This window comes from Fistularia commersonii, chromosome 4, assembly GCF_037954325.1.
Source record: "Fistularia commersonii isolate RoL2024-O1a breed Wild chromosome 4, RoL_Fcom_v1.0, whole genome shotgun sequence".
NCBI lineage: Eukaryota > Metazoa > Chordata > Actinopteri > Syngnathiformes > Fistulariidae > Fistularia > Fistularia commersonii.
The window spans coordinates 5925327-5951914 of record NC_141287.1 but is presented as its reverse complement, the minus strand read 5'-3'; the positions used below and the strand labels follow the sequence as shown (position 1 = coordinate 5951914).

Sequence of the window (26588 nt, the reverse complement as noted above, 5' to 3'; positions counted from 1 at the left end):
CAGAGTTGTCAGAACCTCGGTTTGTATTGTATTAACAAAGTTTGACTGACTTATCTGACCATTTTGTTGAAATTCCCTTTAGCGCGGCTCCATTTAGTGGATGCTTAAAGCAACCCCAGCCACTACCGTAGCTTCTATCATATGTGCCTTATAATGCGGTGCGCCTTGTATATGATTGTTTTTTTTAAAAATAGGCCATTCATCAACGATGCGCCTTATCGTGCGGAAAATACGGTACATATCACCCAAAAACCTCCTTTGCGTGTATTTACATTTGCGAGTCGTGATGAAGGAGACACCCAGGGAGGGAAGACGGAGAAGAAACACAGCTTACTGTCCACTGTCAGCGGGTGGAAAGTATTTTATTAGGTTCATGTGTGAAGCGGACGGTCATGCCGTCGGATCCGAGGCGGGGTAGAAATGACCGCAGGGCGTCATATTTTCACAGAGGTCTGCCGGACAGGGGTTCGCTTGTGTGTGCGAGGAGCTACAAAGCAGTAGGACGCAGTAGGACGCGGCCCCTCCACCCCCGCGGGGGGCTGATACACATCTTTAATGAGAATCACATTCATATTTGCACAGGGGAGTTTTTATCCTTGGAAAATGCCAAGTTACAATATTGTGACGGCTCAAGTTGAGAGACGGAAACGGAGGAGGGCCGTGAAACCAGCCTTTTACCCTGAACACTCTGGTATTATTGGCATTTTTGACTTGTGTGAAGATCTAAATAGTCGATGAAAACGAATATCCGCTGCAACAACACAGGCTTTTTGACCGATTTGTTACCTATGGGTACTAACTGATTAAAAAAAAAATCACCTCAAACAAAGTCTAAGTTATAAATGACACATTTTCGGGAAAAATGTCAGATTTACAAGATATATTTTTACAAATATGATGTAAATATAAGTGGCAATTTGATGACAACGAGATAAGACATGGACCCCTTCAATCATTTTCTATTTAATTCTATTTAGGAGCCACTCGATTTTAGATAATGACTAATTACAATCCCGCCATCATTTTCACACTAATTTCTCTGCGTTTTTTTTACATGTATTCGTCAACTTATTTATGTTTTTTTCCAACCTGTACAGATTTGCTGTGTTGCGTTATTTCACAAACTTTGTGACATGGAATCATATTCGTCCTCTTATCTTGAAAATCCGTTACTATAATATTATTTTTTTTTCTCATAATCAGGTGATTTATGGATTTTCTCCCCTTCCCTTAGTCACACAAATTTAAATTCAACCTCTTTTTTTTTCCTCTTTTATTTTTTTCTTCTTTATTTGTCATCATGTAGCCTAATATGCTTTCCTCTTCATTAGTCTTTGTGTTCTTCTTGCCGGTAAAAATTCGGTAACCCTATATTTGTCCGGCGGTCTGACGGCTTCCCTGAGCGATCACGTGAGGAAAGTCATAGAATGATGGCGCAGCGCATGAAGTGTTACACGTCGCTTTCTGCAAATGTCTGCCTCGCTCCGGAGCTGCATCTCGCTTTAAAGGTTTCTCTCTGTTACAGTAATTAGTTTGGCGAAAAAAAATGGAATTCCACCGCACGAGGAAAACAGACGGAACTGAGTGTTTCGTTTCTCGAGCGAAAATAAGCTGACCATGGATTCCGGCGGCCAAAGAGTATTAGAGCCTGGACCTCGGTGAATCTGAATTTTCTGCGGGGACGGGCGGGGAAACCGAAGCAATACCGAGATGTGTTGACACGTGAGACGCGAGAAAACACGGGACATAGCGTGAGAATACGAGACGGGCGGCCGCGACCGATTTCTAAATTCAGCGTACGTCGATTCAATAACATCAAGCGGTTTGACATCAACGATAACATTTAAAATGAACACCTGTAGCCTCGGTGGGCTTTCGACTGTCCGTCACACCACATCCAGGCGGCATCCTCCCCTTCTCCCCGGCCTTCTTCGTTTTTTACCGTCCACCCGATGAGCTCTCCCGTCAGTACCGGTCATGTTTAAATGGCGTGAGATGAGAAGCCCGCGGGGAGCGTGTAACATGTTATTGGGTCGAATAAGCGCGGCGCAGGTGCTCCTCGACACGCCTAGCCACATGTCCGGGGGTTTCGTGGACCCCGTCGTTCCGGTCGAGCCTCGGCCGTCCCGCGACGCTCTTTAACCGCCGTTTCGCTGTCGGGTGAATGGTGGGGTTTTTACGGGGGCCGGGAGAAGCCTGTTACAGACATTCGTGATGAGCCTCTATGTCTCGGTTTGGGAATTACAGAGGCTTGTAATGTGCGTGGCGCGTCTCCGCCGCGAGGATGGCGCCTCAGCTTAGCTGCACTCTTCACAGTTGCAGGCCAGGATGTATCTGTAAGTGGCCGTGATGCGAGTCCCACCGGCGCAGCGCAGCCTCACCGCCTTCAGCTTGGAGGTGTGCGGCCGGCAGCAGGAGCAAGTGCTTTTGAAGGGCTGCTTGAGCACAGAGCTGAAGGAGATGAGGGGATCGGAGCGGGTGGTGTGGCTGCAGTGACCCTCGCAGCGAGCCAGCAGTACCATCTGGAACATAGATCGCAGAAAAGGCAAGACGGTTAAGACGGGGGTCTTCGCCCGGCTCCCCGACACCCTCGGTCTTCGTGAAATCGCGTCTGCGGGAACCATTTGGACTCCTCGCTACCAAAAGAGGTTCCTCGGAGGATAAACATTTGATCGCGCCGATGGGAAATTCTGTAATTCACTCCAGCCGTTTCCAACGGTTGGACCGGGACGATAAAATCGCACCGGTCGACAAAATATTTGAATTTTCGCTCGAATAATTCAAATTTGTGATATTTCTTTTTAATGTTGAGAACAAAGAGTCTCTCCAAAGAACTCATTCGACCCGGGTTCCCATGTTATATCTTTTGACGTTGAATTTATCACGCAACGTTCCAATTCCCACAATTTTGAACTCAACCGAGGACAATAAATGCTGTTTTTGAAGGTGGGGTCGTTTCATTTTCAAAATAAAGAACTTCCCAAAAGATCCTGTCCATTGACCAGATGTTGCTTAAAGAACCTATTTGAATGATGGGTCTTATCTTTTAAGAAGACTTTAATTCGACGGGAACCGAAAGAACCGCTCGGGTTGATCTCATCACAACCGTTCTCCGTGTTCCGTGTTTTTTTTCAACAGGACAAAGGGTTTATGCTTTCAGCAGAACCACGAAGGTTTCCATTCAGAGACTCCCAGATGAAACCACGGGAAAAGGCACGCGTGAGTCTTGTCCCTACTTCCAGAGAACCCCAGGGCTCTGTCAAGGATGAACAAAAATATTTGAATGTTGTCTAAAAGTGAGCCATCTGCTGGCACTCACAGCCAATTCCCGAGTCTGCCAGCGTCGGCCTTGCACCTGCGAGCAGAGATAGTGGGCTGGCGCGACCACTCCCACACCCGCCTGAAGCTCAGGGTCACATACCGTGTCTGCGAGCGCGGATCAAATCTCATTCGAACCCCGCGCGCCGCCGGAACACGACCGCGAGCTTTTCAAATTTGACAAGTCACTCGACAAGCACGTGTCCCGGCCTTTTAGCGATCGGTGCGTCGACCGCTTCGCCGCGGGCCATACTTGCATTCCCGTCGCCTCCCTAAGCAGACCCCGACGTCACGTTCGACCGTCAGCTGCCGCGCGTCGCCGTCCGCGCGTCCGCTTTTGCAAAAGCCTGTCTGGAAAATGCAAAAGAGCAGGCGTGTTGTCGCCGCTTTAAGGCCGTTCGTCTTTGTCCGAGCTGAGGATCGGGGACGGAGAACGGCGACGATTACTCTTCGGTGACTCGTTTCTTCTTTGCCCGCGCCTTCCCGCTCCTCTTGTCAGTCAAGAGCTGCTGGATTTAAAAGGGGGAGATAACTGAGAAGCCCCTATTAATCTTTCCATTCGCTTGAGCCAGCGATGAAAAAAAAAAGAAATAAAAAAAAGAAAAGCTTCTCAGCTGTGTTATCCTAAGGGAGATAAATTGGGGAAAAATCTGCGAGAAACCTGTTCGTGCACAAAACATCTTCCCTCCAGCTGCGCGTTTGGAGGGTTTCGTCTTCTCTTTTTGACTGCGGTGAAATAAAAAATTGCATTAAAACTTTATCATTTCATAAAACAGAAATGTTGTATTCGTTGTCGTCGGACAAAAAAGAAAAAAAAAAAAAAGGAGTTCCCTGAAGAAGCGCCGGGTAACTTGAAGATGACAGATGTTCCTCAGGTTGACTGTAAGAAAATTTGAGTTTCCTTGGAATGAAAAGGAGCTCGTCGATGAACCGCGCAGAAGGAATGCTCTGCGAGGAAGCCAATAGATTTGTACGTCTTGTGAATTTATCTCTCCGCGAAGGCTTTTTCTGCATCTGGGAACTCAAGCGTCAACATTTGCAACATAATTTAAAGAGGGTTCCTCTCACAAAATATAAAACATTTCTTAAATCAGCCACAGGAAAAGGGTGCAAAAGCCATTTAAGAAAAACAATCCAAAGAGTCTGCAATTTTAGACGATGAAACCGTGTTTGTTGCGTTCGAATGACGGATCCGGGTGGATCCTCGTCTCTGACGATTGGACGTCCTCTTCTTTTTTCTGATCTCGCCTCGAAGGCTCCCAGTTGAATCAAACCAATAAATACTCAAAAAATCCACCAAATAAGTTCACAATGGAAAGTTCTTCAAAGGACTTTGTCTTAAAGTCGCACCAAAGTACCTTCCCAACCTCCATCACCTCCGCCAGGAACTTACAGAATAATCATTTTGCACGACTTTCTCATAACCAGCAGATCATCCATCCTGAACATGATGCGGTTTTAACTCCTGCACCCGAGGTGGTGGTGGCAGCGGTGGTGGCGGGGTCACTGAAACAGCAGCCGAGGCCCGCGGTCATTGAGGGTTTTTTTTACGAGAAACCCGAGCAAAAGAACAAGCTAAGTTATGTAAGATCCCGCAGAAGGACAGCTGGATGGAGTCGAGCTAAATCGAGGTTTAGAACCGTAGCTCGGCGCCGCTGAATCATAGGTTCGCCTTGAGAGGCTATTTCAAGTTGGATAAAGTTTGACCTCTTGTTCGGGAGAGACGAATCCCCTTCCGATGGACCGGGTTACCGTAAATCGAAATGGGGCATTAAGAGAAGTCTCTTTCCGGGATGAATTCTCAATTCATCACAACCAGCGCGCTGCGCCGCTCGCGCCAGACACGCAACAAATCGAGGCTGGCTCGTTGAATTCCGTCGCCAGAAAAATTTCGGATCCCGTTTCATTTGCGTTTAAAGAACTCAATCGGCATTTACAACGTAAACGTGACTAATTTAATTTCAGGCAAAAAAAAACCCCAAAACATTTAGGTCATTCAGCCTCAGCTTTCAAAAATCACTGCATTATAGAACATCTGGTTCGGGACCCTCCACCCTGGCCAGGATCTCCCAGTCTGCCTGTGGATATTTAATTCATTCCTTTCCATTATTAAATATAGGAAAAAGGCACTTTTCAATAAAGCCAACACATTAAAAAAATTCGCCGAATTAAAATTGAATGTGTAGTTGAGGAGCTGTCGGCCACCTGCACTCACAATCTGAATATTTAATTTGAAAAAAAAAAAAAAAAAAAGACCAAACACCTGATAAGTCACGCGAGAGGGACGAAGTGACGGCGGAAAAACAAATGGAGGGAAAACTGACAGGTTCTCCCCGCAGTAGCAGCCACATGCTTTTGCTCGGGATCCAGCGGTTTGGTCTTTTCTCCATATGTAAAGTGGGCGTCCCACATCTGTACGATAACTCAGGGGAAGAAACCACATCTTCATATTGTTCGGCCACGGTCCACTTTCTCTTTCCCTTTAGGCGCTGGCAGGGGAAGGGGAAACGGGCCGAGAAGGGGAAGCTCCTCACGAGCCAAATCAGGGTCCCGGTTGAGGCGCAGGATGTGTCTGCGGCGTGGACTCCGACCAGCACCACACACACACACACACACGCAGCGCTCGTCCACTTGACGACAAGGTGGAAGAAAGGATCGACAAGACTCCTTGCGCAGGAAGCTTTCAAGGGTGACCGCCGTGCTATAAAATATAGTAGATATAGTAGATATTTTAGATATAATGCAGCCTCAGGGCGACACTGGCCCGTGTCTCTCCTAGCTTGCCTTGCGGGGGCACGGAGCAGTGTCGCCCTGTGCCGGTCCCAAGCCCGGATAAATCCGGAGGGTTGCGCAGAATTTTTGCCAAAACCAAACATACAAGTCAACCATAACCATACCATACCGGATCGGTCGTGAACCGGGTTAACGACCGCCATTGGGACTGATGATCTACAGGGTACTAATGGAAATCGGGCTCGAAGAACAAGAACAAGAAGAGGATACGGGGTTAGATGGAGAAAGTTGATTGGCTGTGGCGACCCCTGAAGGGAAAAGCCAAAAGAAGAAGAAGAAGTAGATATTTAGATATATAGTAGACATTCGTCTTTCACTCTTTTACCAACTGGACCGACACCTGGACCTTCGAGGACCACAGCTGAGTGGTCTATTTATGGAAGGCTTTTCCCGTCTTACCTTGGAGTTGCACTTATAAATCGGGTGGGTGATGGTCTCTACAAAGTGATGCCTCATGCAGCGCTGAGGGTCGGTATCTCCCAGGCGTTGGTGTCCGTGATCGCCGGCCTTGTTGCCGCTGGCCGACTGGACCGAGCCTAGCAGAGGGCAGAACATCAAGACCAGCAGGAGGCCGGAGGGGGGGCACGCAATGATTAGCGGTTTCATGGTCGGGCCGCCCCGTGGGGGGGTCGGTTCTTGTTTTTTTTTTTTTTTTTCACTCGGCCTCCCCGCCCGAGATGTATTTTGGGATCTCGCGGCCGGAGGCTCAAAGTCAGCGAGCCGAGAGCGAAGAGTTTAAGGAGGTCTGCTTCATCGGTCCTCTCCACCCCCCGCCGTAGTCGAGATCCATCCCAGTCTGAAAGAGGAAGGGTAAAAAATTAGAGCAGATAACAGCTGCGTAAAGAAACAATATTGTGTGTTTAGGCTGTGTGTTTTGTCTATTGGTCAATTAGTTTTCCATCCCCCGGGGGGGCGACTGTTCGTGCTGCGGGAAAGATCAAGCACTTCTCCGGGGATATATTTTGGCCAGTTTTGTCTCAGACTATCCAAGAACATGTGAACGCGTGAAACAACGTGAGACTTGTCGTTTCCTTTATTTAACGGTCCTCTTCACGCCCATCCGCTCCACAAACATGTCGATGCACAAGAGCCGGTGCTTTTATTACCGGGGAGAAACTTGAGCAACGCATTAACAGCCTGCGGCCGGGCCCTTTTCCTCTCCATGGGAATGACTTTTTCATTAAAAACAAATCGCTCTCCCATCAAGCTTCTCCACCCCCATGATTGCAAACCCGCTGCCAGTCCCAAAGCATATTTTCACATATTTATACAGCATTTGCCCCCCCCCCCCCTTCCCCTCAACGTCTTATTTTTTTATTGTTCTTTTGATAATAAGGTTCATATTAAGACTGAGCTCGCTGCTGGAACCACTTACAGGGGCTGAGACTCCTTTGCTAATTTGCAGTAGGTAATGGGTTGTGAAACTGGGAGGTGTGTGTGTGTGTGTGTGTGTGTGTGTGTGTGTGTGTGTGTGTGTGTGTGTGGATGCTGTGAGTCCGGAAGGCAGCTGTTATTTTGTGTACTTCAGAGATGCAGATTCCTGCAGGTTTTCAGCATCTTGAAGAAGTAGAGCTCAAGATCAAGCAGCAGATTACACATGTGCAGATATTACTTAATTCTATGCGTCAGTGCAGAGCGACAAAAAAAAATCAAGTATAAAAGTACACAATTCAGAATAAGGTAAATTAAATCACTGAATGATTGTCAACTGGCTGTCATTTTAGCCAATCAGACAATATATTAACAGGTTCCTTTATTTTTCAGACAGTTTGCTGCAACGTTGGCCATGGCTGTAAAATATTCATTCATTCCTTCATTCAATATCTATAGCGCTCATCCCACAGTCGGGATCACAGGGCCACATATGGGAATGCACGACCATCTAATCTCTCATTCACACATTTGTGCAGTTTAAGGTTTCCAAGGAAACTCTTGCGCGTTTTAGACGGTGGGATGAAACCGGAGAACCGGAGATCCAAACAGAAAGGTTGGAAATCAAACCAGGGACCTTCTTGCTGCGAGGTGGAGGTGCTGACCACTGCACCGCCGTGCTGCCAGTAGGCAGTAAACAGTTTTTAAAAATGAACTTAACCCCTCCATCTAGTTCAGCACAAAGTACATTTTAACTAAAACAACCCCAACCGCTGGGAAAGGTCATTTACACCTTAATTTGGGCATAAAATCTACAATGGCTGCTTCCGCCTCAGCCTTTTTCAAGTCACCTTTACCTGTCACACCTTTGAGATGCACAGACAGGACCAGATGAGAAGGACACCTATTTATTTTTTGTAATTAATCTTTTTTTTACTAATATTAGTGATCACTTAAACCTTAAGCACAACCCTACTGATCGCACTTAGCCCCCAACCCCCCCTAGTGGCTTCAGACAACTTTAATAGGGGGCAGTAACTAAAAGTAAAAAAAACAAAATAAAACAAAAAATTGCTGTATTGAACAGACACAAATTAAAAAAGGAAATCAGCAAAACAACATTTTTGACACATGAAAATCCATACTCGAAATTGCTAATACTGGAAAATCAGATGTCACTCCGTGTTTTTTTTTTTTTTTACAAAATTATTATGCAAATATTGTTTTATTTTTATTTTCTTCCTTAAACCACAGTATGGGAAAACTACCTGGCAAGTAAAGAATGTCTGATTCTGATTTAGGGTTGCCATGGGCATTCTCACATCTAAGCTTATACTGTCCAAGACTATGGGAAAAAAAACCCTAACTCAATATTCATGCTGATGATAAGCTCATAGTAAGTATTTGGAGTAAAAAAAAAGGAAAAAAAAAATAATAATAATAACAAGAAATTAATGTATGTATATATATGGTTTTGAGATGGCTATTAGGTAGGTAAAGGCGCCTGCCAAATGGCTGTAATGTAATGTAATGTAATGTAATGTAAACCTATTTACTAAAGATGTAAATAGGGCACTTTTCATCTGAAATTCCTCTGTGAGAATCTATCCAGTTTGTATTTAACTATAAATTAAATAACTACAATTAAAACACCCTGTGATACTGAGGTACACCGGTAAAGCCGTGCAGCAGCCGTCCCTTGTAGAACTCCCAATTAAAAATGGTGCAAAACACCAAGTCCTTTCAACGAACTTCGCTGAATTCCAACGTCCCCCATCCTTCCATTTTAACTGCAGTGTTTTTCACCTCAACATTCCTTTTGAGACAAATAGAGTCATCACTTGGCCTGTTAAAATAAATACTTCCCTCGACATTTGGTTGGCCAGTTTGAACATGTGCAGCAGGGTTTACACAGCGGTCCGGCCTTCTCGGAGCAACAGGCTGCCTCACACGGCTTCAATCCATCATCACCTCCGGCGCCGGCGGCTCTACCTGGACGAACGTTACCGAAAAACCCCGCTATCCCGAAGTCTGCTGGTATCGCTGTTTGGCATCGTTCAAGTCGTCCTCACTTGAGCCTGGGATGTCGTTCCCTGTAGAAATCAGCGTGAGAAGGAGGCCCACTCCGGGCAGATAGCCTTAATAAAATCTGACTCGACTGGATTATATTTAATTGTGCGCCACTGATTATTTCAAAACTCTCCATGTCTCCAAGGTGGGCTTGAGCTCAGAGTTTGGTGATTGACATTTAGGTGTCAAGTGTCGTTTGACCCCCGATTGCTCCTAAGTTGTACCTGGCACCCTGCGTGCACGGCGAGCGTGCCCCAAGGCCTTTACGTACTCATTATATTCTGAAAATCACACATGGTGGCTTCATTATATACCCGCAGAGTGAGAAAGAAAGTGATTCTCCTACTGTGGAAATCATTTTTCTGGTGTGAACAGTCAGCGCAAACGTAATACGATATTTACGCCCACAGCTTGTTTAAGAAATAGAACCAACTTACAAACAGCAGCTTTGGGAATTTTGCAGATACGCCTTCCTTGGCCTGTTGTTTGTTCTACCGGGCTGGTAATGGAGCCGCTGGTTCATCAAACTAATTTGAATAATGGAAAATATAGTCGGTAGAAAATATATGAATAGCCTTTTGAGGAAAACATTTGAAGCGAATGAGTTTGTTATTCAGTAAATACATATCAGCCATTTATATATATATATATATATATATATATATATACATATATATATATGCACACACATATGTGTGTATATGTGTATGTGTGTGTCTGTATGTATGTGTGAAATACAGATATATATATAGATAGATAGATAGATAGATAGATAGATAGATAGATAGATAGATAGATAGATAGATAGATAGATAGATAGATAGATAGATACAGGACCATCTCAGAAAATTAGAATATTGCGATAAAGTTCTTTATCTTCTGTAATGCCATTGCCAAAACAAAAATGTCGTACATTCTGGATTCATGAAATATTGCAAGCCTTTTTTTATTTTCATATTGCTGATTATGGCTTACATCTCAAGAAAACTCCAAAATCCTATCTCAAAATATTCAAATATCTTGAAAAAGTAATTTTGTTTTTTTAATTGCATTACAGAAGATAAAGAACTTTATCACAATATTCTAATTTTCTGAGACAGTCCTGTACACTACACGGCCAAAAATATTCACTCGCCCATCCAAATAATGGGAATCGGGTGCTCCAATCACTTCCATGGCCACAGGTGTATAAAATCAAGCACCAAGGCATGCAAACTGTTTTAACAAACATTTGTGAAAGAATGGGTCACTCTCAGGAGCTCAGTGAATTCCAGCGGGGAACTGTGATGGGAAATTTCCTGAGTCCTAAATGTTCCTCAGTCAACTGTCAGCTGTATTCTAAGAACATGGAATGCAAAGCGTCGGATCCACTGACATAAAGCACGCCGCCACTGGATTCTAGAGCAGTGGAGACACCTTCTCTGGAGTGCTATGAATCGCACTCCTCCATCTGGCAATCTGATGGATGAGTCTGAGTTTGGCGGTTGGCAGAAGGATGGTACTTGTCTGACTTCATTGTGCCAAGTGTAAAGTTTGGTGGAGGGGGGATTATAGTGTGGGGTTGTTTTTCAGTAGCTGGGTTTGGCCCCATAGCTCCAGTGAAAGGAACTTTGAAACCTTCAGCATACCAAGACATTTCGGACAATTCCATGCTACCGACGTTGTGGGAACAGTTTGGAGCTGGCTGCTTCTTTTTCCAACACGGCTGTGCTTAAGTGCACAAAACAAGGTCCATAAAGACATGGATGACATAGTCTGGTGTGGATGAACCTGACTGGCCTGCACAGAGTCCTGACCTCAACCCGATAGAACACCTTTGGGACGAATTAAAGTGGAGACTGAAAGCCGAGCCTTCTCGTCCAACATCAGTGTGTGACGTCACAAATGCGCCTCTGGAAGAATGGTCAAAAATTCCCTTACACACACTCTTGAACCTTGTGGACAGACTTCGTAGAAGCTGTTCTAGCTGCAAAGGGTGGGCCGACGTCACATTGAACCCTACGGATTAGGAATTGGATTTCACCTAAATCCATGTGCGAGTCAAGGCAGGTGAGCAAATACTTTTGGCCATATAGTGTGCACGTGCATGTATACATGTGTATTGGTGTGTATATGCGTGAACCTTCCATATATGTATGTATGTTACTGTCTTCATCTACAGCAAAGAGAAAAGTAAACCTTCTGCATTCTTCACGATGAGGTAAATTCACATCCGTGTCTCTGAGGATTATGGGCTATCAGGATCTGAGCAGCGGTGACATCAGGTCACAGAAAAGAATGGCAGGAAGTCCCCCTAACAACAGGCATTAGGAGAATATAGATATAGTGTCCGAGTGTGAGTTCAGTGGAAACATTACATACGAAGCCCAGGACTGTCCACGTCAGCTCACGCAGATATCTGGGAGCTATTACCAAATTCGACTTTACATTCGGTATCATATGATGCATATTTCAGGTACGTAGTTTCATCTCTTTCCAAAGTCTGGATTCAATAATAGAAATAATCCTGAAACCTTCACACTTACTGACCTACTTCCATTAAAATGTTTTTAGAAGTGACAATAAATGTTAGTCATTTTGTGCCACATTCACATTGATATATATATATATATATATATATATATATATATATATATATATTGAATCATGCAAGTGAAGTCACACTGTAGCAAGTCGGTGGATATAAATAGCTTATCCGTGCACGACTGCTCGGCGTCTCCGTTGGCTGATGCAGGAGCGAGCAGGAGGTTCGCAGGAGCTCGGAAACCCTCGTGTCCTCCTTTTCTAATCTCCCCTCGTATCCGCTTGGACGCAACGACAACCAATGTTACACTGAATTATCATCCGGGTTTCAATCATTCCAGCTCGTCCCGGAGCGCAGACGCGCAAACCAGAGCCGTCTCTTCACAACGTCCGTATTTTTGAAGTCCCTTCCATCCTTTTCACATCCAACCCCCGAACGTTTGCCTGCGAGCTGTTTGGCGGAGGTTCGACCTTCGTCCTGGAGAAACGCCTAGTCGGAAGGGAGCGCCGGATCAAAAAGACCGCGTCACCTTGGACTGCGAACGATTTTCATAACAAACAGCAGCGATGTTGGCAGCGAGCGCTCTGCAAAGTACAAGTCATTCATATTTAATTACCCGTGAAATTTCCACTCTATTAAGTAAACAAATTCCTTTGATTGCGATAGAAGAAAATGCGATGGAAGGCTGAGCGACATCCAACGAAGCTAAACCGGGAAAGTCAAATTTTCCATTCGACGAGGTGAGGGATATTTTAGAACGCGAACGCGGGTATCGTTGCCGAAATGCTTTCAGACACATTGCGGTTTGAGAAATGGCTCGCGGTTTGGAACATTTCACAAGTGAGTGAAGTCATTGTTTGAGATGCGTCAGGTCTGAGCGTCTCGCGTCCGGGCCCTCGGTTTCGTCGTGGGATTTTTCGCCCGTCACTCATCGAAAAATATGGAATCTACACCTGCTTCCAGGAGGGAGAGACGGCTGGAAGCCCGCACCTCGCGATCCTACTTTAGTTTTCACACGTATGCCGCATAAGGTTGTGTTTATTTCATATGGCGTGGGCGTACTCCCGCAAAATCATTCCAAATTGTTTTAATTAACACGCGCGAAAATTGCACGGCTGTAGCGGCGAGTTCACTCCGAGGCGTTTGAGGCTGTGCTCGCGGGGAGCCGAGGGGCCGCCCGATTGGGATTTATGTGACGTTTCCCCAATTCCAGCGCCGTGTTTATGAAACACGTGAAAGCTGTGTCGTAAACTATATTTTTTTTGCATATTTTGGCGCAGCTGTGAGAGAGTATTTGCAGGTATACCGCACACACGGGCCAATAACGCACGCCACATTTGCACAGAGGATAAATATCACTTTTCTGTATAATAGAATTCCGGGCGGATTTTCATGGTTTCATATCAAACTCTCCCATAAAATGTAGTTATCCTATTGCAAGGGAGCGGACTAGTTGTTTTTTTTTCTTGTTTCCCCCAGAAGGGAACCCCAGAAAAGACTAGGAAAAGCTGAAACAATGCCGATTTTACTCTCCGGTCGCACGAAGCCTGGAAATATAAGTCTGTCAGAAACCGACCGCTGCGAAGATGGAAGAACGACCACTGCTTCACCTTTGAGATTTGGGCTGAATCCTATTTTAGGATTGAAATTATTTTCGTGATGGACACGACGATACGCCATAATGAAATGTGCAAGGGAGATGAATTTGATCAAATTAAATTCACTTTTTTTTTTTTGTTGTTTTGATTTGTTTACAGCACCAACATTAGCCGGGCTTCCTGTCATCCGCTTGCGTGAAGCCTCACTTTGGCTCTTTTTAAATAGCAAGGTGTGATTTATCATTTATGTAAAATTAACTGTTGATTTGCAGCCCTTTGGATGCCGGACAATGTTCATAAAACACACGAACGCGGCGTTCGTACGATGATTTGCAACAATGGCGAGCAGAAGAAGGTACAGACTGAAAACAAATGGGAAAGCTATTAAATGCCATTCAGCGGATACTGTTTATAGTCTTACTCTATAACTCCACTATTACTATCGTATTGCGCTTGATTTATAAACGATCGTAGGCGATCGCATCTATTTGTTGAAGTGAGTTCACATCAGTTAAGTGAGTATAAGCGATATTGTGACTGTACACAGAGCACAGCGCTATACCACATGAAATAATTATAATCAAAATAATGGGTTCTCAACCCAACCATCCCGTAGCGAGCTGATTGTCATTTCCGAGGCCGAGGGAAAAAAGCGACAACGTGCCCAAATATCCTGTTTTTGTGTCATTTATGTGTCTGCCCCTCATATTGTGCTAAATTCAGGGGGACATGTTTACTCCTCTGCCTCATATGGAGTTAAATGAGCCCTTATTTTGGGTAATTTTTCGGTGAAACGGTCAGGACATGGATCTTTGGGGAAACAATCCAGGCACATTTAGTAACAACATCTATTGATTATGTGATCATTCTGATAAAAGTTGAATCAACAGTGAGTTTTTTGGCTCCTTCAGAACTTTGTGAGTCACCTTCTTGTCATCTAATCACATGAGTTTCAGGGGATACAAGTTAAGCATTCACATCTGAACTATTTCCTTTGTCATGTTTCCACGCTAGACGCTCACGGTCACCACAGCAGGCCAGGCTTGTCCTCATTCAGTTAAATTCACCAAAGAAACCAAAATTATTCCGACGTCAATGAGGTCATGTGCTGAGGAAACTTTGTTTGGAGACGGATCTTAGACTCGGATGAGAGGAGGAGCTCGAAATGTGAAGGCGGATTCAGATGTGGAAGATCGGATCTTGATATCAGACTCCGGAACATGTGCGACATTCAAAAAAGAAGAGCTTATGGGACTGTCTCAGAAAATTAGAATATTGTGATAAAGTTCTTTATCTTCTGTAATGCAATTAAAAAAAAAAAAAGAATTACTTTTTCATGATATTCTAATATTTCGAGATAGGATTTTAGAGTTTTCTTACGATGTAAGCCATCATTAGCAATATCAAAATAATAAAAGACTTGCGATAATTCAGTTGATTTGTAATTAATCCAGAATGTATGACATTTTTGTTTTTGTAATTGCATTACAGAAGATAAAGAACTTGATCACAAAATTCAAATTTTCTGAGACAGTCGTGTATATGGCTTGATGTTTTTTTTTTTTTTTTTTATATGATCGATCCGTTGGAGGTCTTGGAGTTGATTCTCGTTCTTGTCATATTAAACCGGCCTTTACGGTCGCAGACATAACCATTCAAACCTGTCTTTGGAATTCAACCTGCAATTTTTGTGAGAAGGAAACAACCTCAAATTACGGTATAATAGGAAAACTTTTAAACCACGTCAACTTCAATTACAGTGAGATAGACAGCGCAGTCGCTGCCTACTTCTATCATGTAAGCAAGGTCGGAGTCACTTTCAATTAGGACTCACATAAATATACAGTTCAGTCCTGTCAAAGCCCCTTAGGTGGGAGGGGGACGGACAGGAATAGAGGAAAAGTTATTCTTTACAATAAAAGTCCCACTAGAGCAGCCAGAAACAACTAAAAAGCATCCCGGGACGGGTTAAGATGATTCTTGAACATCCCGTTGATGTAGTAAACAGCTCTGTAATGTAATCCGTGATGTCATCCTCAACATGAATATTACGTTCGAAGGTTTTCGCAGTATAAACTGAGAGGTTCTCATCCTTAGCCATCATTTGCTGTAGCACAGGAATACACCGCTTCATGCAAAAATAAAAAAAAGCAGTTATACGTGTAGAGAGGGTATATTTAATAAAGGATAATCATATACCTAATGAGAGTTTTACACCGCACTGTGGAAATGTGGCTCTTGCTAATGAACGGCCTCTGATTAAGGATGTCTGGCACAAAGGGAACAATGAGTCAGACAGTGACGACGACGACTCTTCATAACGGCGATGCCAGACGGCCGTAAAGTCGAACAAGGTCACAGCGGAGATTTTAAAGTGTGACGCCGTTGATGCTCGCATATATTTTGATTATATTTATCTCGTTTTACTGCTCGCCCCTTAGTTTTTGTGCTACCCGATTGGCGTCGGTGGAATAAAAGGTTCGACGGAGACCGAGATGCCAAGGGCTGTCGCACGTCGCGTTATGGGATTTAAGGCCCGTCTTCATCTTTATGGCTGTCTGGCATTGCTGTTAAGTGTCGCTGTCATTGTCTGACTCCTGCTCCCTCGGTGCCCTCTGGGTGCCAGACCAGCGGCTTCAGACAACTTTAATAGGGGGCAGTAACGAAAGGTAAAAAAAATTAAATAGAATGAAAAATGGCTATATTGAACAGACACAAATTAAAAAAGGAAATCGGCAAAACAACATTTCTGACACATGAAAATCCATACTCTAAATTGCTAATACTGGAAAATCAGATGTCACTGTGTTTTTTTTTTTTTTTTTTTACAGAATCATTATGCAAATATTGTTTAATTTTTATTTTCTTCCTTAAACCACAGTATGTGAAAACTACCTTGCAAGTAATAAATGTCTGATTCTGATTTAGGGTTGCCATGGGCATTCTCACATCTAAGCTTATACTGTCCAAGACTATGGAAAAAAAATCCCCAACTCAATATTCATGCTGATGATAAGCTCATAGTAAGTATTTGGAGTAAAAATAATAATAATAATAATAATAACAAGAAATGAATGTATGTATGTATGTATATGGTATTGAGATGGCTATTAGGTAGAATGGTCACTTCTGACTTCCGACTACTGGTACTTCGTATCTTCGATGACTGAATTGCACTTTTTGTAAGTCGCTTTGGATAAAAGCATCTGCCAATTGACTGCAATGTAATTTAATGTAATTTAATGTAATGTACTGTAATATAATGTAATGAAATGTGTTGCTTCTGTTTTTTACACGCTTATATCATGTAATATCATATAGTAAGCTAGGGAGCACTCGGCTGCATTGTGTCACTTCAGGGACAACTGTGTGATATGCATATATGAAATAGGAACACGGCCTGATGCAACTTCAGAATCTCTGTAAATATTTCCCCTGACAGCTTCCTTTTATTTTGACATAGATCATAGCTTTTCTCCATTACTTTCCATCCCCTCCCACCAAAGGGGCTTCAACCGGACTGAACTGTGTATTTGTGTGTGTCCTAATTGAAAGTGATTCCCTGACCTTGCTTACATTATGGTAGTAGGCAGCTACTATGTTGTTTATTTCACTGTAATTGAAGTTGACATGGTTTAAAAGCTTTTTTGTTAAAATATGATTTGAGCTTCCTGCACACAAAAATAGTAGGTACAAAGTCCTTCAAAGTTCATTTCATACTTTTATCATAAAGTAACCAGTCTCAGAAAATGACATCTATGGTTGAATATTTATATGTGCGACTGTAAAGGCCAGTTCAATCGGACATCCTTCCTATTCTGTCGAGAGCGAGAATGGACTTAAAACCTCCGACGGACCGCCGTTAATCGTAAAAAGCCGTCAAGTAAACGGAAGATTAGAAAAAGCCCTGTAAGCTCTCCCTCGCTGAACGTTGCACGTGTTCCAGAGTCTGACATTCAACTGACGTTAAGGTCTGATCTCATAGCGTTCTCAGTTGCGAAACAAAATCGATGTTTCGGGCCCGGTCTGGATCCGCCTTTACATTTCGAGCTCCTCCTCTCATCCGAGTCCGAGATCCGTGTCCTCAGCACATGACCTCCTTGACGTCGGAATAATTTTGGTTTCTTTGGTGAATTTAACTGAATGAGGACAAGCCTGGCCCGCTGCGGTGACCGTGAGCGTTGAGAGAGGAACTATGACAGAGGAAATAGCTCAGATGTGAATGCCTAACTTGTATCCCCTGAAACTCATGTGATTAGTGGACAAGAAGGCGACTCACAAAGCTCTGAAGGGGCCAAAAACTCACTGTTGATTCAACTTTTATCAGAAGGATCAGATAATCCGGCACATCAATAGATGTTGTTACTAAATGTGCCTGGATTGTTTTCCCAAAAATCTACGTAGTGTTCATTTAATGAAAAATGTCCCGTAAAGAGGACAGGGGAGAAAACAGCACTTTCACAACATGATGGACGGACACGCAAACGGATGGTTGGATGTGGTGATGTTTTCCTCTTCTTTGGAAATAACATTCACCTTGAGATGTTCCAGCCACGATTCTGATACTCGTGTCCCGCGTTAGACAATCGCAAAGACCGTCTTGTTCGCTTTTGACCCGAGAAACGCTCATAAAAGCTCTGTTTTACAGCACTATCCTTTACAACACAGGTGTCAAACTCTGGCCCGCGGGCCAAATTTGGCCCGCACTGTAATTATATTCGGCCCGCAAAGCCATACCAAATGACTGTTAGAGTACAAGTACCGCTAATTCTACAAATCCCAGAATTTTCTGCCGGTGTTTTGGCACGAAAATCACAAAAGGACCCATAAACGCCCTCTCCTTTGTTGACAGTAGTCATAGCGACCTTATGCTAATACTGGAACCCTGCTACTTAGGCAGAAAACAGGATTTTGCATGTGTGCAATACCTAGTTCAATATTGTATAGTATTAAGCTATGCTTGTTCCATATTTTGTTTTTAAGCAAAATTTTTTGGGGTTCATTGTTACATCTGGAGGAAGATTCTTTTCTATAAATATCAACGTTGGCCCGCGACTTGGTCCCAGTTTTGAATTTTGGCCCACTGTGCATTTGAGTTTGACACCGCTGTTTTACAATTAAGCACGAAAAGGAATCCAGCCGGTCTGAACTCCGCTTAAGGACGGCTATTATTCAAGTGCGGGGGTTGAACGGAGTCAGGCGCGTCCCAGACGAATGAGTCGACGAGCCTTCGGGGTGAGTGGCATTTCTACAGAGCCTGTCCTTCAGCTAAGCTTTTACCGAAACAAACCTTTCATGATTTGGCACAACATCCCCAATTGTGGCTGGGGGAAAGTGAAGAGGCAGCGCCGCCCTCTCATTAACCACCACTGAGGTGCCCTTGAGCAAAAACCTGACCCACCCTGCTCCAAAGGAGGGGGACGGATGGACTAAGTGGCTCCCAGGTATGAATGTGCATGTAAATGCATCCCTCTCGGTGAACCCTCCGTGAATAAATAAACGGTAGGGAATAAAAAAAAATAAAAAAAAAGAAACAGTCTCCTGGCCTGTGGAATTCCAGCTACTCAAATTATCTTTCACCTTGTGCAACGTGCAATTGCCTCCGTGATGCAGCAAATTGAATTGCGTAAATTATGTTTTATTATTCTGGATAGTGTTGTAGCAACATTGCCAAAGGGGATCTCAGGATTGCCCGGTCAAGGTTTGGAATATAAAGAACTAAACCACACAAGCTTAAACTCCCCTTAAATCCCCTCGGTTTCACGCTTTAGAAGCTGCGGACCTTCGAGAAGGTAATTCCAAACTTTCGATATGACTCCTCCGTTCTGAGCCGTGGTGGGAAATATGTTGCCGACACGCCTGACAAGGTGCATTGGCGTTACTGAAATTCAGGGCAAGTATGGGGTCGTTATGCTCAAGTTCAGGTTTGAGATAAATATCCTGGCGGTTCCACTTATTCCAGAACTTTTACTAGGAGGAAATGCTCGATTTTCCATTCCTTAAAAAATATTTTGCATCTACCGCTTTGCTTGTAAAACAACATTTTTAACATTAATGTTAAGACGTATGAAATATTTCAACATATAGCCCCGGGTGTTTTGGGGAGACGTTATAGGGAAAAACATACAGCTTAAAGTGTGTCTTTTACGGACAGTTTTATAGGATTTGTTTCCTGTCATAAGTTAACAATTAGACAGGCCTGCATGGCTGCATAAACCAGTTAGGACCAAATTTTTAACCGAGAACTCAATTTGTGGGCAGCCTTATCCTGAGCGGTTTTATAAAACTAGCCAATAAATCCTTCATTAGCTGGTGGGACTCAGTTTCTATTTTCAATTTACTCACTATGCTGAAAGATTTGGTTGAAAAGTTGATATAAATTAACTACCAAAATGAGGGGGGACACAGAAAACATGCAGAAGAGAGCTATGGAAATAGATTAAATATGCCGTTTGTGATTAAAATTTGCAATGTTAAAAATTCTAAAGGTTTGAAATAAGTGCGTAAAGTATATTCATTCAAGATGGTAGACCGGAGATCAAGTGCCATTAAATGCTAATGAATTTACTGGATAAACATCGATTAAAAAAAATGTCATACGGTGAAAAGACGGTACTGTTGCCTTAAAATCTCGGAAAAACGCCGGAAAAACAACAGCTATATCGGTCCCGCGCGAATTTATTCATAGCGGCGGGGAGACATTTATAAACACCACCTGCCCACCTTGCTTTTATCCCTCGCATATCAACATAGACCGGTGTTCTCCAAGTAACCGCGCTTCTCGTCCGAGCATTGCTGGGATGCTGATGTGATGGCACGTGGTCGGTGGTTTCGGGAGGGGGGGACGAGGCAAGATCCTCACTGCCTTATCACCCGGACAGCCCGGCAGCTGAGTACACAGTTGCCGCCCGGGGACGTGGCGCTGGGGGGGGGGGGGGACCCGAGCCCCCCGCTTGAGAAACAGGTGCATCAATGAACGCCGTAGGAGACGGAGGCAGGGGAAGGTTGATCGGGAGCCGTCGATTGCGGGAAGCGTAATTTTTTGAGCCGTCATAAAGACCCCTACGCTCCCCTTCCCTCTCCTCTTCTTCCCAAGGACATCGTCAAACTCTGATCCGCTCCCCTGCAGCAGCGAGCCCGGAGTTTACGTCATGATTATCTGTACGCCCCGCACCCCTCCTCCGCCTCACCTCCCTCCATTGTTTCACCAGCTTTTAATAAACTAAAGGGCAGATTCCTGTCTGGAACAAGGCGGGGTTGGGGGTGGGGGTGCAGACCCACGGACCTGTCCTCCAGCCACACACATGCACAGGCACAGAGTTTGGCATGCAGAGTGCCAAGCTCTTTGACTGTCCATTGACGCCAGTCCCAAAACACACACACACAAATATACTCTTTTACTTACTCTGTCTTTCTCTCTCACACACACACACACACTTCTTTAAACTCGCCACACGCCAGCCTCCTCACTAAATATATCCAGCTCCCCTGTAAAGATAAGACAAACGGTGGATTTGTGAGCGGCACACAGTCAACGCCAGGATCGCCCCTGTGAGACGCGGCGAAGCTTTTGTTAGCTTTGTCATTTTGCTTTTCTTGGAAACAGGCGACACAAAATGGAAGAGCGTCAGGACCGAACGGGTGAATATTTGCTCTCGCGGAATCGGAGTGGGTCGATCGTCAATTTTTCTCCATCGTCGGATCGGAGAGAAAAGCGGAGCGCGAAACTGGATCGAGGCACCTCGGAGCGTCACGGCCCGAGACAAGCAAACGCGAGACGGGTTTTTGTTTTCTCACACGGGACCGGGCTCTCTGGGTTTACAAAAACCCGTGTTAAGGATCTTCTCGGCGGAGCATCCATTTGTCACTCCCATATCTTAAATGGCCTTATCGCCGCTTCAACGCCGTCCGAATAAATACATCGACAAAAAGCCCCCGTGTAACTCGAGAGCTCAGACGCAAAAACGACCTCCGCTCCTCCGCCAGAGTCTATCTTCACCTGGGCCGATGCGCCACGTACTTCCTCGTTCTCTCCCGCGTCCCATTCAAAGGTGACTCTAAGGTTGGAGAACTTGGTTTGCGGGGAAAAAAGCGCAACGTTTTTTTTTCCTCGGCCGGCGTCCCCGGGAGACGAGGGTCCGGAGAGACGTCGCCGAAAACATTCTGTTTCTCGTATTTGTTGTGTGTCACTATCTGGCACTACCGGGATCCCGGATGATTCACCCTTCCTGCCTTTGTGTTCGCTCTTTTAGGACTTTTTCTTTCAAAGTCATCTGATCTTTTGAAGCAAGCCCTTAGCTCAAACTCCCTTTCTCAGCGAGATGGAATCACCTGCTTCCCAGAATAATGTCATTTCATCTCACACGCTGAAAAATGCCATCCTTGGGCTCCACCGCATAGTTGTAAAACACAAAGTAATTCCCGCAACCGCTAATCTTCCATTCCCTGCTTCCTCTGTCAGTCAGACGGCTTGGTTTAAGACGTAGAGCGATCAACCCCGAAACCGAACGACCCCGGTTCGATTCCCGCCTCCTCCTGACGCGTCCGAGGGTTGTCGAGCAAGACGCCGAACCCCTAACTACTACTAGACGGCAGCCGATCGCTCCGGAGAAGGAATTTCCCCACGTGGGATTAATAAAACATTTCATATAACATATATAAAATATATCCTTGCTGTCGGAGCGCGGCGCCCGAATCGTTTTCTCCAATTACACGTATCGTCAAACTGTTTCCTAATCTCAACCGATTCCAGAAACCCGTAAAGGAGAAGATTCTCGTAATAAACGGGGGGATGTGCACCTGAGCCGGAGGCGGGAGGGAGGGAGGGTGCGCTAGCTGGAGACGACCCAAACCCAGGCTCCCCCTGGGGGACCCCGGACATATATATCGTCCGTGAAAATGAGCGGCCATCGCTCGTGTTCAACCCCGGAGTCGTTCACAGTGAATTAAAGCGGCATCTTCTACCTTGTGAGGAGCACTTAGAGCTTTGGAGAAAATACATGATGCATGACAAAAAAAAAAAAACTTGATGCGGATCATTGAGGAGCTGCAGGTGTGCCGGTGCTTACCTTCAGTGCTCGGCAGCAGGAAGAGCGAAGTATCCAGAGACACTCCGGCACGCAACCCTGGATTTCTTGTTCAACTATTGTTTCCCGGCCAGCTCCTCTCTCCTTCTGCCTCAGCCTCTCTCTCTCTCTCTCTCTTTCTCTCTCCACACACACTCTCTCCTCCCTGTGTCTTACCGTCTCTCTCACTCCCCTCTCTCTCTACCCGATACACTCGCTCACTTCTTCATTTGCGGGGGGAAATCGGCGGAACAAGAGCAGGGAGCTGGATGCTTCTTGCCTGTGAGGATGGTCATCACATGTGGGTCTTGACACAGCAATCGTATATCATACACCCTTTCTCTCTCTCTCTCTCTCTCCCTCACACACACACACACACACACACACACACCAGCTGACGCACTGACACGCTCTACAGTGGCAAATGGGAATTCCAGTCCCGGACGGCTCTGCTCGCCCCATCAGCGGAGAGCTGACCAAAAGCTGCAGCCAGTTTTACGAGGTCAGGGTTATAAAACTGTTAGCAGATTTGGTTTATTTAAAAACAAATGGCCCCCGTGGCCTTCCTCTTCACACGTTTCCGCCCCCCCCCCGGTCGTGACATGGGAGGCACGAGGAGGGGGTGGAGGGGTCGTGCAGGTGGGGTCGGGGTTGGGAGGCCGCGGGTCGGGGGCCGGGGGGGCCGACCGGAGGAATTAAGCAGGAAATTAAATACCTCGGTAATCTTCCCTTGATGAGACCCTCCGTGGTGCTCGTCTATCCACCTGCAAGCAAGGATGCATTCACTTGCCATTTCATTAGACGCTCAAATAATAAGCGGCCAACTGTCGTAAACCCTCCTTTCTGGGGATCAGGATGCTCAATCTTTACTGACCGTGAAAGTCTGTAAAATTACGACGTTCAAAAAAAAAAAAAAAAAAAAACCGCGAAACGCTACAGTTGATACTCGGGTTTATAGAACGCTCCCGGTCGGTCGATCGTCTCGACGATATTTCATTTTCAGCGTTTGCTCGTGTCGTGACGGGAGGACAGAAACGGAGGGGACGATCCGGAACCGAAAGGTGATTATCTCATCCCACGTTTCTCACGTGGCTTAAATATGACGGGACGGTGACGGGGGAGATCCCGTCTCCTCTCGCAGGACATTTATCGCTTTTCTTTTCTTTTTTTTTTTTTTCCCCGCACTTCTGGAATGTCCCAGTGTTGGTGGTTTGTCAGATCGACATTCGGAGAGCGCCGTGAACGTCTGACACGAAGCGAGAAATTATGTAATTGAGCTGTGGGGGGAGCCGGGGCGCAGAGGAAGAGAAGAAGGCACTTTGTGGTGAGAAAACCGCAAAGTACTGAAGATGCATTGTTTCACGCGAGCAGAAAGCGGAGAGGGGGAACGTTTGAGAGGGCACCACGTTGCATTGTATTTCTCGAGGCCGGTTTAACTACAAAACGGGCTGTCAGCTAGTGCTAATGTCAATGAGCGTGATGCCAAAATAGGTGAAAAAGAATAACATGGCGCTTGTGGGACGGTCAGCATATGCCGACACACACACACACACACACACACACACACACACACACACACGTCCTGGTATGCAGGGGAAAATGAATTCTCGGGGGAAATAAGGGGGAGCGGGCTGCGCCACACAAAGTAGGGCTTAGCGGGTCAAAAGTTTAAGAAGCACAATTACCTGAAAGACCTCAGCTGACCCCCAAATTTCTCACCTTCTGTTCCCTGACACACACACACACACACACACACACACACATACACACACACAAACAGACACCTTGGATCAGGGGGCAATTTACAGCCAACAGCGTAAGAGGGTGAAAATGTACACACCGCCAACAGGCTCCGGGAGAAAGACTCGCATAAACACGCTTTGTGTTCTTATTAGACTTTCAGGTGTTGTAAATGTTCCCCCAGCTGCGAACAGTGTCAAATTAAACGGCCATAACTTACCTGGACAGAATCAAATCGCCTCTCCTCGGGTCATTCGGCTTATATCTACACGAGAGGTGGTGACAGCGAATAAATGGCTCCAGATAATGTATCATAATATCACATTAAGAGAATGTTTTAGCCAAGCCAAATGTTTATCCCATATGCTGAGGGGAAGAGGGTGGGGTGGGAGGCAAAGAGGAAAAAGGCAGAAGCCAGAAAATAGATTGAGCGAAAGTGAGTCGACAAACCGGCATTTGAAGCGGCTTTTCGAGCACCTCGGCAAACAGTTTGTTGTGAAGCCTCAGAAAGAAACAGAGAGAAAGAGAGGATCAAGTTGGAGTCGTAGATTTCGGGGGATTAAGAAACCGACTGCTCAGCCCGATAATAAGCTGGAATTAAACAACCACCTTTTTAGATTTGTTTTCGCCCCAAACCCGCGGCTACAACCGCCGACGATCAGCTCATCTTGCGGCATCATGACATCAGCGTATACCGGTGACTGCAGGATCGCGCAAACATCAGCGCCGTCCCCGTGAGCAGCAGCGAGAACGCCGATGTGATGCGACCTGACGAGACATGGGACGGGATTAGCCGGGCGGGGTCTCGCTGCGCTCGCCGGCCTGCGAGCCTGATGTCTGACACTGGCCACGGAGAGGAATTTGCGTGGATACATGAATGGCATTCCTGAATTTTCTCCCGGGTCGGAACCGGTCGAATATCAATCTCTCCAGCCCTCTCCCGATTCGCCGACGTCCTTATTCGATGCCGCGCGCAACATATTGACTCTTCTTATTTTTAAGCGACATGAAAAAAAACAGGTCAGGCAGTATAATTTCGGGAGATTTATGTGGATCAGTGTTCAGCAGAAAAACAGTAGTGTTTTGCATCAAATATGGCCTCCACTGGGAGCGTTAAGTCTAACCCAAATAGTCCCATAGTTGTAATTTACAACCGGTATAGAATAACTTTCTCTCTTCTTGACCTGATAGAATATTGTCGCCGCAGCTGCCAAAGACAACCTCAGCGTGATGAGCGTACCAGGTCCTCGGTGCCGGGGGGAAATACTGGTGTTCAGAACCGGCGGATAATGTCTGGTGAAAGAGAAAAAACACGGGCATCGACCACGGTTCTCAGTTGGCGATGTTGATGCGCCGTTTCCCGGACCTATGGCAGCTGATGATCTTAACACTTGTGTCCAAAAAAAAAAAAAAAAAAAGAATAAGCCCTAGTCGTGTTCGGATGTTGGACGGTTCGCTTAGAGAAAGAGCGGAGAAAGAGAGAAAGGTTTAAAAAAAAAAAAAAGAAGGCGGACAACGATGTAGATCGATGAGGGAGCGGATAAGTATTTCCCCATGTGTACCTGAGGCGGCGGCTGACCTCGCAAAGTGGGGTCTAAGCCCCTCTCCGTGCCAATGCCCATAGGCACACAGGAATCACTGGAATGAGAAATTCCGCCTTACACACTTGTGCGTTACTCACACCACCTCTGCAGACAACAAACACCAGCCAGTCCTACTGGGACGGCGGCAGCTTCCTCTTGTGTGGTTGTCCGATACCGTCTTAGAACATCCGGTGGAACCTCGGCTCGTGAGCAACCGGAAACAGTTTCGAATGAGTTTTGAACCGACATGTGAACAAGCGATCGGTACGCAAGCTCACAAACAAAAAAACTTACGGTGTTTCCGCCACGTGACGATGTAGCCTTGCGGAGGTCGTGCATAGAGCTCGGCGTTGTAAGCGTCGTCGTTCATCTCGTTCTCCTCTTAGATACGCCGTTTATGTGCTTTTTGCATTAAATTAGCCCTCATTTTAGCTCAGAAGAAAGCACTAGTGATACTGGTGTTAAGAGGCCTGAGCGTTTTACAGTAGATCTGAAGGAAATAATAGCTACGTGTAAGAGTGGTGTT

At 45.4% G+C, this 26588-nt stretch overlaps 1 protein-coding gene across 1 annotated transcript; it reads right to left on the bottom strand.

Moving 5' to 3' along the window:
* Nucleotides 1–343: 343 nt before the first annotated feature.
* ndp (norrin cystine knot growth factor NDP) lies at nt 344–23090 on the bottom strand. Its single transcript, XM_086144531.1, has 3 exons — nt 22743–23090; nt 6511–6907; nt 344–2522 (listed from the first exon to the last, which is right to left on the bottom strand). The coding sequence occupies exons 2-3, from the start codon at nt 6715–6717 to the stop codon at nt 2298–2300; spliced, it is 432 nt and encodes a 143-aa protein (XP_086000657.1). The 5' UTR covers nt 6718–6907; nt 22743–23090; the 3' UTR covers nt 344–2297.
* Nucleotides 23091–26588: the final 3498 nt, after the last annotated feature.

Bases quoted from the DNA above. Each gene is read 5' to 3' on its own strand.
- ndp (XM_086144531.1), bottom strand. From the start codon at position 6,717: ATGAAACCGCTAATCATTGCGTGCCCCCCCTCCGGCCTCCTGCTGGTC. The intron at 2,523-6,510 runs GTAAGACGGGAA...TCTATGTTCCAG, and splicing joins TTTATAAGTGCAACTCCAAG to ATGGTACTGCTGGCTCGCTG.